This window comes from Tursiops truncatus, chromosome 4 (assembly GCF_011762595.2).
Source record: "Tursiops truncatus isolate mTurTru1 chromosome 4, mTurTru1.mat.Y, whole genome shotgun sequence".
Lineage (NCBI taxonomy): Eukaryota > Metazoa > Chordata > Mammalia > Artiodactyla > Delphinidae > Tursiops > Tursiops truncatus.
The window spans coordinates 5197897-5212314 of record NC_047037.1 but is presented as its reverse complement, the minus strand read 5'-3'; the positions used below and the strand labels follow the sequence as shown (position 1 = coordinate 5212314).

At 40.4% G+C, this 14418-nt stretch overlaps 1 protein-coding gene across 5 annotated transcripts in view; it reads right to left on the bottom strand.

Moving 5' to 3' along the window:
* The window catches only part of ZNF385D (zinc finger protein 385D), a 962333-nt gene that overhangs the window by 337051 nt on the left and 610864 nt on the right, over positions 1–14418 (bottom strand). Inside the window, exon 1 of one of the 5 annotated variants that reach the window (XM_019948634.2) lies at positions 1290–1591. The exons of the other annotated variants lie outside the window; for them this stretch is intronic. Coding sequence (XP_019804193.1) covers positions 1290–1311 — 22 coding nt within the window. The 5' untranslated portion in view covers positions 1312–1591. Of the gene's footprint in view, positions 1–1289; positions 1592–14418 lie in introns of those variants that run through there. 5 annotated transcript variants of the gene reach the window in all.

Genomic DNA, 14418 nt, shown 5'->3' with positions numbered 1-14418 from the left:
CGCTTACCACCTCTATCACTACCCCCTGGAAAGAGTGTTAACTCTGGATTCTGCTTAAATGTGTCTCTCCGATGAGGAGCCTTTCTTTAAAATCGATTTTAGTTATTTTTAAGACTTCTTTCCTAACATGACGCAAATTAAAGGGAAATCAAAACTGCTGTCAAGACAACTAAAAAGCACTCAGCTTCTGCATACTTTGGCAAACGTTTCAAAGGCTCGAGCGAACAAAACAAAGCAAACAGTACGCACAGCAATAAACAACCGAGAAACTAATACTGCCCCAAGTTTCTCGAAATACCTCTTTAATTGAAAAAGGACTCTAGCTTACATATTTCCAAGCAAGGCAACTGATCACCCAGAGCATTTGCATCATGGAACCCTCTTCAGCTGCTCTCACAAACCTTTTAATATCAGAGAGCTGCCCTTAGGTGATGATGCGGGATGAAACTTACAGAAGGAAAGCATAACTTCAGGGAGGAGGAAAGGATATTCCGTCTAATCCTTGGCTTCGTATTTAGGGAAGGGTTTTGCCTTCTCCCCATCAGTAAGTTGCAGCGTTACAGTGCAAATGTGCAGCTCCCAGCCCACTTACACTGCTCCACTAAGAGCCCAGATCTAAGCCTCAACGTGTTTTCTGGAAGGGCAGGCAGCTCCGCAGAAAACCTAAGGGAGGTTTCCACCACGGAACGCAACTAAACTGCACAAACATTTAACAGCTCCGAGACGTCTAAAGGTTTAAAATAATATGCATTTTGTGCCAGGATGCTCTAGCTGGATGGAAAACTGGGATGCTGTGGAAGGGTGCTCTCAGCTGTCCAAGCACCGCACACCAAAGAATGTTTTCTCTCCCTTTCTGCCTCAGAATTAGGGGAAAACCAAAATGCTTAATGAACCGTAGATATTGACTAAGCTTCCACAGCGTCCACAGTACAGAACTTTTACATTCCATTGAGTTTGCCCATGACTTTCCCACGCCGCACCATTTCTCCTTCCTCACCTAGCTAAAAAAAAAAAATCAACTTCATCACACAAATCAAGGCAAAGTTTAGCCACCTTCACCCCTGCCCCTTTCCTTTTCCAACTTCAACTCCTCTACGACTAACAAACAGCCCCGATCGTAGCACAAAGGAAGCTCCTAGGGCTGCACCAGCTGGGTCCTCCAGTTGCCTGCTGAAGGTAGGTTTACTGGAATAGATTCTCGAGGCTTTGCCGAGATTTTCGAAAGGGCTTGTCTGCCCTGATGAAGAGCTGGGCACCTTCAGCATGACATCATCAGCGTGAACACTCACCAAAATACATTATGCTTCTCATTAATCAGACAGCCGGAACCCCACCGCGGCGTCTTCAGCATCAGCTCGCACCCAGGGCTGCCGCGCAGAGCCAACCCGTTTCATGCTACATTCGGCGGAAACGTCCCCGGCGTGGAGAGCAGGGGCGCCGAGCGTGCCGCCTCCGCCGCGGGATGAGCGCCTCGCGGGCCGCCTTTCCCGGGCTACGGTCCCCGGCGGCTGGAGCGTGCACTCGGGCTGCCTGCTGCACTGCCCATCCTTACTGTAATCCGACTCCTCCTTGCGATGTCCTTGCTGCGCCTGTGACATCAGGACTGAGAGTACTACAAACAGACCCCCCCCACACTCCACCCCACCCCACCCCCGGTTCGCCGCGGCTCCGGGAGGTGCTCCGATTGCCTGCCTGGACCAACCATGGTGCTCGGGAAGCGTTGACGAGCCCAGAGACCTGGGAGGGGGCGGAGTGAGGGGCGCGGGAGGCTGTCTTAAAGAGAGAAGGGTCTCCAGAGCCACTGAGGCGCGCACGGGGGGAGAAATTCACCGCCGGGGGGGGGGGGCGGGAGGGGACAGGGTTAAGGCGACTTCTGTCACTGACGTGTCATTAGACACACTTTTATCCCGCCCCTCCCGCGAATGGCAGCATCCCCGCCCCAACTGAGTCTCCCCTCCCAAGTTTAAAAGGCAGTAGGAAGGGGAATGGTGCCTTGTGCCTGCATTCTCTTTGCTGTAGGCTTGAGGGTTGGTTGTCGTCTGTGATGGTTTACCTAAAAGACTCCAGGGACCGTGCTAGGGTAATACAGGTTTCCACTGAGAAGTGATCAGATCACAGAAACCCAGCAGTTGGTGAAGAGTTGTTTTTATTTCTTGAGTATTTTCTGAGCTAGGTTGATAGAGAAATGTAAAGAAAAATAACTGGTGATGAAAGTCACCTCGCACCTGCACGAGATCACATTTGCTGCCTCCCGAAGCAGGTAGTAGAAAGAACACTGAGGCTGAAATGATCCCTGACCCCTAAAGGGGAGAGACATTTTAGCCTGAAAGATAACCAGGATTGTGTCATAATTCAAGTCTGGTCACCAGTATAATATAGACACACACACACAAGCACTCCCATTACATTTGAGATGAACAGTCGAGAAAGGCAAAGCTTAGCAAAGAAGCTTAGCCCTTACATAGAAAAGGATGTTAAAAAGAAATCCCTGAAAGCTGGACTGATTAATATTTCAATGCTCTGCACTGAAAATAAACCCATAGAGCAAGTTCAGTTTCATAAGGGCTCATCTCTTTGGGGTCCAACTTACCTACTGGACCATTTAAACTTAAACATTTCTACAAAAATCTATTAAACTAAGAACTGAAGATATTGATAAACCATAATGGAAAAGAATATAAAAAAAGAAAAAAGCAAATAAAATTTTTAAAAAAATAAAGAACTGAAGATAAAGAACTGTAGCCTATGGAAGCAAGCAATTGATATATTTTAATAGGAGTTTTGGTAAGCCATGGTAGCCAATATTTCTCCATTGTGATATTAAAATATTCCATGGTCTTTCCTTGCACAGTTCTGTGTCTGTTGATGGGTTTAATACACTGGGGGGGGGGGGGTGCTGAAGCTCGTAACAGCTTGCTCTGCAATCTTGCAGTGGATTACAAAGCATTTGGTGAATGCAAATAGATAATCATATATAAGTCAGAAACATTACAGCGAGTCTTAGGATAAATCTGGTGATGCTCTTTTAGAAATAGTCTTCATTTAAAGCAATTTGGAGGAAGAAAATGTCAATAGTAAAGAATATTTACTTTTTTTACTCCTATTTTAAAATTAAAACTAAAAAGCATGTTACAGGAAAATCCTGAAGAAAACACATAAGTGGTTTTCCTTTTGGACAGATGGAAATCATCCAAAAGTACAATTATTGGCCTTTCCCTCAGGCAAAAGAACCATCTGTGGTAGAGCTTATTCCTGAAGCTCATCAGGTGTCTTGACGGCCTACGTGGGCTAGGGGTCGCTGTAGTTTAATGTTAGAGTTTTTGGTCCTTTCGACTTCCTGTAGTTAGAAGGTGGAGGCTTTTAGAGTTGCATTTAAAACAGGAGATTTAAGATACTAAAGGACTCTCTTAATAATTAATAACACCCTTGAATTTGTGTGGCATTCTGCAGTCACAAGGTCTTTTCACTTATGTCATCTTCCTTGCTAACAAACTGAGATCTCCAAAGGCATATATTATAATCACAAGAACCTGAGGCTCAGAGACTTTAGGCAACTTTCTCAATGATGTCAGTGAATGTCAATACAGAATAGTTGTCTTACTACGTGTATGTTGACTTTATGTTCAAGTCCCCAGCAGAGCTGTTTATTCAAATATATAAATTCTAAATTTTCCGTTTATAATGGCTCAGGTAAAGATCTCCCCCAATCATATTACATCACTGCATGTTCCAGAAAAAATATATATATTTATGTGGTCATGAAAATAGAGGCAGAGAGCATTTGGTACTAGAACATTCCAACCTCTGCCGGGTCTGAAAGAGCAGTGTGTCGCCTCTGAAAGAACATGGCATCCAAGGAGCTGAGTGTTACATTCATACAATGGAATTCTGTTCAAAGAAAAAAATGACGGTGTCTGCTTTATTTAAACACGTGTGTCCCATCCACCTCCAATTCAGGGTTATCTGGAATGTCAAGACCTCCGATAGAAAAGTTGCTTATTTCTGGATGGAAAACAAGTGGTTTTTATTTTACTTGTATACTTATTATCGTTCCTTCTAAAATTACTTTATGTGTATATATTATATTTATAAAGAAAAAATGCGACTATTTTTATCTTGAAACAAAATAACATCTAAACAAAGGCACAGCTGAGGTTGGCTAGACGTAGGGTTGTGGACATGACAGCCGTGCCTGAGAGATGTGCCCATATGTCACCCCCAGGAGAGGACCCAGCAGCTCCCAGGGAAGGACCTCATTCACACCCGTGGCTTTTCTCTGTCTCTCAGAAAGTATAAGAAGCTGAGAAATTCTGAGGGGGAATAAGGTAGAAATAGACCTTTCACGAGTAAGACAAAGGATGCCCTAAAACCAGTCACATATTTGGACTGAAAACATCATGGAAAGATGTGAATTTTCCCTTTGCTCAGATATCCGGAGAGCTGCCTGCTTGGATTCTCCTGTCTCCTGAAAGCCTTGTTCAAAGGTTTGTCAGGGTAGTCATTCCCAGTCTCCCTTCTAACAGTTCAGACTTCCTTCCTCCTTCCCCTGGCTTTTCCTAACCCCTCACCACCCTCTTAAGTCTCCATAACATGTATCACCATCTGACTCACTACTGTGGACATCTGTTCATTTTGATCTCTCTCCATCGGAATATCATCTCCACGAGGGCAGGGATTTTCCTTGTTGTTCACTGCTGTCTCCACCATCCTTACAAGGGTATCTGGCCCTTGCTGCTACTCAATAAACATTTGTGAATGAGTGAATGAATGAACATAACCGAGTACAGCCTTACTCTGTGTAAAACATCATACTTTCCTATGTGCCTGCAGGCAAATCTTTGAGACTGATGGTGTTTGAGGCAAACTGTTTACACAAATTGAGTGTGTCCATGCTTAGCAGCAGCTGTTCTCACATTCCATGCAATACAGATGCCAGGTGGTCCTGCAGACCACAGTGTGTGAGCTTGCTTGTCCTGTCTCGTTGCTGAATGCAGCAGTCATGCAGCCCTGACTTAGCAGAGCCCGTTTATGTTGCCTTCCTCTGCATCTTAGTTTTGTCCACTTTCATCTCTTCCTTATGTATCCACAGTAAAGTTTTATCCAATGTTCCTTATCCAGGCTTGCCCAAGGCCAACCCATGCTCCATATGAGATCCATTATTATCTTTTTAAAACAGATGTGATCAACTCACTCCCTTGCTTAAGACTCTTCATTGTCTATTTCACCTACCAGGGTATATAGGGCCTTTCACAACTAGCCCCTGATTACTTTTCCACTTGTGAATGCTTGATCCTTCACAAGCTACTCCAATCCCACTGCAGGACTACAGTTCCCCGAAGGCTACACTCCTCTTACCTGCTGTCTTTATCTGGACAGTTCCTATTCAACTTTGGGGGCTTTGTTCAAGTATTATTTCTTCTGAGAACCTTTCCTAACCTCAAGAGTGAAGGAGGTACTGCTCCCATTTTGTTTTCAGATAGCATATTATCTAAGTCCTACGTGAGCACTTAAACATAGCGTGGGGATTGCCCCTTACTTGTCCGTCTCCCAAATGAGAGACGATGCTCTTTTTTTTTTTTTAAATCTCCAAGACCTAGTATAAATCAGTATTTAATGAATGATTCCATTATTTATCTATTCATTCATTCCATGTTTACTGAATAAATTCCATATCTTTTGAATGTCTACTTTGTGCCATGCATTGTACGAGGTGATGGATAAATGACACCACAGAAAGTGCAAAAGGCAATGGGGGACGTGCCTGAGGGTTACCAGGAAGAGCAGGAAGGTCAATGCGCTAGAGAGGAAGTAGGTACTGAGGAGGATATTAGTAGTTGAAGTGAAATAGGTTACATGCAGCCTAATTCAGTAGGACTTTGGTTGGCCATATCATAAAGATTTAGACTTTTATTCCGACTTGTATAGAATGCCTTTGGAGTAACATAATTTGACATATTTTAACAGGTTCACTATGGCTGATGCAGGGAGAATGGATAAAAGGGAGCAAAGGAAAACACAGGTGACCACTTAGGAAGCATTTGTAATAATCTAGAAAAGAAATGGTGGCTTAGACCAGGGTAGGAGCAGTGGAGATGGTAAAAAGTGATTGGAATCTATACGTATGACAAAATGGGTCAATAGGATTTCTTGATGAGTTGGGAAAGTGATGGAAGAGATAAAAAAGAGTAATAGATTATTTGAAATTTGGAGACTCAGCAATTGGAAGGTGAAATTTCCACTAACTGATAAGAAGACTGTGGAAAAACATGTTTGGGTTGGGGGGTAGGAGGTAGTCAATGCAGGGCCTATTTAGTTTGAGTCCTATTATAATATTCAAGTGGAAACGTTCCCTAGCAGTTGGGCTATATAAGTATGGAGTTCAGGGGAGATGCTTGAACTTCATACTTAAAGTCATTGTTTGTATCATCTTTTTTAGATTCCACATATAAGTGATATCATATGATATTTGTCTTTCTCTGTCTGACTTACTTCACTTAGTATGATAATCTCTAGGTCCATCCATTTTGCTGCAAGTGGCACTATTTCATTCTTTTTAATGGCTGAGTAATATTCCATTATATATATATGTGCCACATCTTCTTTATCCATTCATCTGTCAGTGGACGTTTAGGTTGTTTCCATGTCTCGGCTATTGTAAATAGTGCTGCAATGAACATTTGGATGCATGTATCTTTTCCAATTATGGTTTTCCCCAGACATATGCTCAGGAGTGGGATTGCTGGATCATATGGTAGCTCTATTTTTAGTTTTTAAAGTAACCTCCAGACTGTTCTCCATAGTGGCTGCACCAATTTACATTCCCACCAACAGTGTAGGAGGGTTCCTTTTTCTCCACATCCTCTCCAGCATTTATAATGAACTTATATACAAAACAGAAATAGACCTACAGACATAGAAATAAACTTACAGTTACCAAATTAGGAGTTTGCAATTAACATAATACACACTACTCTATATATCTGTCTATATAAAATAGATAACCAACAAGGGCCTACTGTAGAGCACAGGGAACTATACTCGATATTTTATAATAACCTATAAGGGAAAAGAATCTAAAAAAATACATATATACATATGTATATACACATGTGTAACTGAATCACTTTACTATACACCTGAAACTAACACAACATTGTAAATCAACTACACTTCAATTAAAAAAAGAGAGGAAAAAAGCAATAAACAAATAAAAAGTTGTATTTTCAAATAAAAAAAATCATAATCTTATAGATGGTGATTAAATCCATGAGAACAGGTGATCTCCAAGGGAATATAGATGGAAAGTAGAATAGGGTCAACACTGAGCCCTGGGGAATTATAAGTGCAAGAGACCAAGTATTGTGTATCTTGTGATTAAATATTTGTTAAAAGCACAACAATCTGTTGAATGAATATCTGTTGACATATGAATGACATTTGATGGAAGGCTATTTATTTTAAGCCTGAGTTTGCTTCCGTCTAATAGACCTCCACCCAATGTCAAAACAGGTTGAAAGGTGGAGAAATAACTAATTTGTCTATATGAGAACAAATGACAAGTGCAACTAATCTGTGTAGTGTTTTGCTCAGAATTTTGTAGATGGTGTAGACATGACTACACACTCATAACTCATTTTTATTCATTGATTCCTACTTGATGCTTCCATTGAAATTAAATGCCTAGGGACCTTAATCTGGATAATTAACAGCCTACAGGAAAAGAAGTGCTCATATTGTGAGAAGAAGAAAAATTCTATAAATACTATAATATTCTAAAATTCTACATATCTGAAATTCCCTAACCTTGGAGACATCATCCAATAAATTCCTTCTATATGTGGTCAGTTAACACGGGCTTTTTTACAAGATTTACTAACTGGCATTGAAAACCCTCTTCGAATTCTTACCCTGGAGCTGGCTGTGGCCTAGGCATGTTTATTCATTCAAAAAATAGTTATCGGGTACTCACGTGCCAAGCACTGTTCTAGGTGCTGAAAGTACATTGATGAAATTACAGACTCTCTGTCTACATGGTGCTTACATTCTTGCGGTTTCCATAGCTTAACTTATCCAGTAGGATTTGGAACATCTTCCAGCTTTGTCTCATGCAGAGGAAGACTTAAAACATCCTTCATCTCATTCATTCATTGGTTATGGTTTATTGCTTCTTTACCCCCAACAGAATGGACATATGGACATGAGGACAGGGGCATATCTACCACGTTCATACTGTATCCAGTGCCTCAAAAAGTGTCTCAACAATAAGAGACATGAAATAAATATTTATTTGTATTGATTTATTATTTATTTGAATGAATAAATATCTCAAAATTCTTCCATATGATGCTCTGTCCTGATGCTACCGAGAATATAGTTATATTCTACCAGGAATGCCCTTTCCTATTCCCCTTTATCTGTCTAAATAATTGTATTCACCACCCAAAACTGCTCAGATATTTCATTTTCTAAGAAGTGTTCCCGAGGCTATGTCTGACTCACATGTTCCCCTAATGTGCTCCCAAACATTGTTTGCAAAACTTTATTACAGTATTTATTAGATTGCATTTCAATAAGCAGCCCAGTTATCAATATCCCTGAAGTAGAATGAAGGTTCTTTGGAGTCATGGGAGAAATAGATAAATATCAATTCCTTTAGTATTTTAACATACCTCAGAATATAGCAGAAGTGCACACCAAGGGCATGGCAGATTGGGTTAGTGACTGGAGCGTGCCGTTAACATCCATGACTTAGGAAGCAGCAACCTTTGCTGTGGTTGGAGACGATCACCAGTATTCCATAGACGAGGAGACTTCAAGAGCAATTAGAGTGAAGAGAGAATCCCAAAGCTGGGAGGAAAGGCCAGCCAGGAACCGGAGGGTTGATCAGCCATTAGGCAAAAGACAAATCAGAAATTTTGTGGGTGGAGCAGGTCAGGAATCCAATATGGGAGCCAAGTATCACCAGAGTCAAGAACAGTTTAGTCAGAGAAGAATCTGGGAAAAGCTGATCCAACCCCAGCTGCTCTTACAGGTGCCTTTTATTAGCACATTTACCCTGATGGATTGATTGTCCTGATTCCCTTATAACAGGAGGCATCACAAGCTCCCTTTCTGAAGTCTCTCGGATTAGCTCCCTGTCACGTTTCCCTTTCTTATTTTCTTTTTTCCCCTCCAAAGCCCTTCAGGAACGTGTTCACATTTTTATCTAGCTTTTAATAAGGCTGACTGACCTCTTGCTTTATATCTATGTAGATATTTTCTCCAAAAATCAATGGACACCACATCGTATGTTTGGTCGTCCCCAGTCCACATACTTTGGTGCCTCACCCATAGGAAGTTTAATTATTATAACTATTATCATCAGGGGCAAAAAAAAAAGAAGTGAAGATCCTATATAACAACACACTGAACTCAAATATTTAAGCTACTGCTCTGCTTCTCAAAGCATTTGGTGTCTTATTTAAGGAGATGAAGCATTCCTACAAAAATATAAGTTAAAAAAAGGTAGTATAAAGTAAATGACAAACGAATAATCTAGGACATGTATGTAAGGGCTTGGTAAAAGATGAAATTATAATGGCTTCAAGGCAAACCTGGAAAGCTGCAGAGAAGAGGTGGCACTTAAGTTCCATCTTTATTATTGGCCCAGATTGATAAAATGCAGACACTGGCAAATGACATAAAGCAAGGGTGGAGCTGTGAATGGTAGGTCTGGGGGACAAAGAAACAGCAAGAGCATTCAAGAGGAAGTTTCATGAAAGATTTTCATGCCAAGTGAAGCTGGAGAGGAAAACACAGAGCCTACGTTGGATGTGACCTCGCATCCCAGATTAAAGGGTTTGAAGCGACACGTGATGCAGGAAGTGTCTACTGAATGCATATGTGAATGAACCTTAAAGTGTTTCCTAGGACAGAAATGTAATAATATGCCTCCCAAGATACTTGGTGACACCCTGCCATGAGTTAATACATCTTGTAGAGCGGGTTGAGAGATCTTATACGCTCCAGAGGTTTCCGATTTTTCTTAAAATAAAATTCATTTATGGTTTCCGGGCAGCAATTTGAGGATCAGCCCTCTCCCCACAACAAATGTGCTTGCAAACCAAATGGAAGAAGAAAACAACATCATATTGAATTTCTTCTTTTGCTTTAAAAAAAAAAAAAGATATTTCAAGGTAAATTGAGTACAGGTCAAGTAAAGTTGGATGCTTCAGGTCATGGACATTCCATTTTTTATATAGACCGTGATAATAACGCTATAGAGTGAGCACAGAGACGATGCAGTGTGCCTCCAACTTTGCATACATTCACAAAGAAATTGAAAGTGCTTCCAGGTGTGCATAATTCTGCACCTCAAGTCAAATACAGTAGATGGAAATTTGTTCGGCTTCCTCTGTCAAATGTCTAAAACACATGAAGGAAATGTGTAAAGGAAAACAAACGATTCCAGTTTCAACATTCTTTTAATTATATCTCAGTTTCAATCTTGGTTTTGCTCAAACGTAGAAACAATCCTAAGGGCTCATCTCTGATCCTTTCGGTGGATAAAATGACCGCATGTGATTTTTTATCCTTGACTCAAAAATGTCAGTCCTGGAAATCCACAGTATTTATCACCATGAACACCATTTAACTGTGGCAGTACCCAAAGGAACTCTGCACAGCCATACGTGAATACAGCTGAAGGAACTTAATTAATCTTGCTGTCACTTCCATGATGCTTTTCATCAGTTTTGCTGCTATCTGATCAAATGGACTTCTCCGTATTGGAAACGGCTACCCACAGCCTCTTGGAAAAGCATTTTCAAAAGGTAAACAAAGGCTCACCTTTGTGGTAGGGAGCTTTGATGCAGACAGACATTATTGTTGCCACTGTAACATGGAAGTAACCCTCACATTTCCTATTTACGATTACAAAATCACAGAAAACATAAATATCTATTCTGTTCCCAACCGCGAAACTGCTTTAAAATCTATACACAGAATACGTATTTGAAATAAAAGGTCATGTTTTTCTTTCTATTCTTTTCATGAATAGTGATGCTTAATTCATTATCATGAACTGTACTAACAAAATACAGTATAGAACATAATGCATAACAAATCTAGACGTTTTCACCGACCACCGGTAAGCAGATGAAAGTTGGGTTTAACTGATACAGCAAAGCAAGTGATCATTCAATGACAGTACCGGCCCTCACTGTCAGTCATATTTTGGAAAGATTGGTTTAATACGTGTATATTTTAAGTATAATTTTACTTATATGCTGTTTTTGCATTGTTTTCTCAATGCTGGCCATAATTTAATTTACTAAAAAGAAATTGGAATGATTTTGTAAAATGTCATCGCCTTTTGGCCATATGAAAGTCAACTCAGTCCTGTGGGATAGCCACAGAGAACCAGAAAAGCAACTCACCAGTAGCTCAACATGGGCCATTCCCATTTTGGGTAGAGCTGGCCTGAGCAACTAATAGGATGCTGTTGACATGACCAAGGTGTGACTTTCAAGATGAGGTCATAAAAGGCAAAGCGGCTTTGGTTTCTTTCTCTTGGATCACATCCTCTAGGAGAGGGGACTTGCCCTGCTATGAGGACACTCAGTAAACCCTACAAAGAGGGACACATGACAAGGGACTGAGATTTCCAGCATTTCTCCTAGCATCAAGTTTCCAGGCATGTGAGTAAGCCACCTTGGAAGTAGATTCTTCAACTTGGGTCAAGCTTTCAGATACCTGCAGCTATAACCGACATTTTAAATGCAACTCACGAAAGACCCCAAGTCAGAACCACCTAACTGAGAAACTCCCAAATTCCTGACCCAGAGACAGTGTGAGAGATGATAACACTTATTATTGTTCTAAGCTTCTAAGTTTGGGATTTTAAAAAATATGTCAATAGATGCATCATGCAGCTTTATAGTCTAGTTGTAACAGTGGGACGTTACAAGATTAATTAAAATGATGCCAGTGTGATATAGAGCTCAGCTGAGATAGACATAGGGCCTTGGAGAGGTATGTATCCCTTTGGGTTTTGGTTTCTTAATGCGTGAAATGATGGAGTGGGAATGAGTGAGGGTCACCAATGCAAGAGTCTCTGGATAGACGTGAGGAACGTATTGATAATATAATTGCATGGGGTGAGCTAGATGTCTGTTTATAGAGACTGTTAGAGCCTTTGGAGGATTGACAGTGTGTGTCAACGAGTGCCCATTATTTTGCTTCAACTGACCAGAAGCCATGAGGGAATTCGGACCCAATGTTGCTAGATTCTTCCATTTCTCCCCCACCAAGTTTTTACTTTCTATGAAGAAAACAGTATCCACTTGTTAAAATCTTTCATGGAACTTCAATTTGAAGCCACATTGATTTAAAATTATGACTTTTTGGTTTTGTTTTATTTTAATTATTTATTGGCATATAGTTGCTTTACAATGTTGTGTTACTTTACAATGTTGTGTTACTTTCTGCTCTACAGCAAAGTGAGTCAGCCACATGTATACATATACCCCTTCCCTCACAGATTTCCTTCCCATTGAGGTCACCACAGAGCACTGAGTAGAGTTCCCTGTGCTATATAGTAGGTTCTCACTAGTTATCTATTTTATACATAGTAGTGTATATATGTCAATCCCAATCTCCCAATTCATCCCACCCCCTCTCCCCCCTTTGTTCTCTATGTCTATTTCTGCTTTGCAAGTAGGTTCATCTGTACCATTTTCCTAGATTCCACATATATGTGTTAATATACAATATTTGTTTTTCTCTTTCTGACTTACTTCACCCTGTATGACCGTCTTTAGGTCCATCCATGTCTCTGCAAATGACCCAATTTCGTTCCTTCTTATGAAACATTTTCTTTTTCCCTTCTTTTGCATTTTCCGATATCTTTAGGATTTTATTCAAGGGTCTCTGCTACTGCATTCAGCTGTTCCAAACTGTTCTCCCCTTCCACCACTCTCTCTACCCTTCTCGATCTCGTGATCAAATTTCTACCTTTATCTACCAACTCATATTCCTCTCTGTCTGGTATCACCATCTCCCCTGCATCTGGCAGGCCCTTCTTCATACCTTGTTAACCTACTGAAATGCTGCTCATCTTTTTTTTTTTTTCATTGAGATATAATTGACCTAACATTATATTAGTTCAGGTGTACAACATAGTGGTTTGATATTTGTATATATTGTGAGATGATCACCACAATAAATCTAGTTAATATCTGTCACCATATATAGTTACAGAATCTTTTTTTCTTGTAATGAGAACTTTTAAAAAAAATTTATTGGATTATAGTTGATTTAAATGTTGTGTTAGTTTCTGCTGTATAGCAAAAGTGAATCAGTTATACATACACATATATCTACTCTTTTTTAGATCTATTCCCATATAGGTTATTACAGAGTATTGAGTATAGTTCCCTGCACTGTACAGTAGGTCCTTGTTGTTTATCTATTTTATATACAGTAGTGTGTGTACATTAATCCCAAACTCCTGAGTTATCCCCGCCACCCCCCAGCCCACGTTTCCCCTTTGGTAACCATAAGTTTGTTTTCGATTATCTGTCATCCTTAATCGTTTTCTTTCTTTGTTTGTTTGGTTTATAGGAGAGATTTATCTGAAGAAATATTATGAAATATAAAACAACATAAACCCTTAATCTCCACTCCTACAGTGGTAGATTTGATATAATACATAATAAAAAAAACCTTTAAAAATCCAAAATGCACAAAGTACTGCACAGTTTGATCACTAAGTCATTAATTGACCAGCAAGGATGAGCCTTCTCTAGGATGGTTGCCAAGTTCATAATTAGTGACTAACTTTTTTTATGCCTTGAGAGAAACGTGATTTATCCCTTGATAAAGTTCCTTGGTATGTCTTCCCGTTTATAATGTGAAATCTCATTTGGAAGAATTAATATGTCTCGTTTATTTTATTGCCACTGAGTGCTCTTATAATGCCTGCCCATGACACACCTCCCAGATCTCCCTAAAATGAGAATTGTTGCTCAGCTGCTAGGAATGCTTCAGACAGAAGGCCTTCACCTGCCAGCCTCTTTAGGTGTTATCTCAGATGCTGGGAGCTGCGTTGCTAAGCTTTCTCCCCCTGTGGTGGACCACATCAGTGATCAATGTGGAAATAAACCTCCTGGCCATCTCAGACCAATTTGGGACAATTTGGTGGAGTTGGGCCATTTAATTGCTAGAGCATCCAAAGCTGTCTTTGGACGTGCATCCCAGCTCAACTTCTTTTTCTCTCTAGTCGAATTCCTCTTCTCCCTCCCACAGAGCCAAGCCACAGTGCTCCCAGATAAACACTCTACCTGCTAACCTTCATCTCTGTCTGTTTCCCAGAGAACCCATCCTGTGACACTGTCATTGAGGAAGTACTCAATATATACTTGGTGGTATAAATTTAAG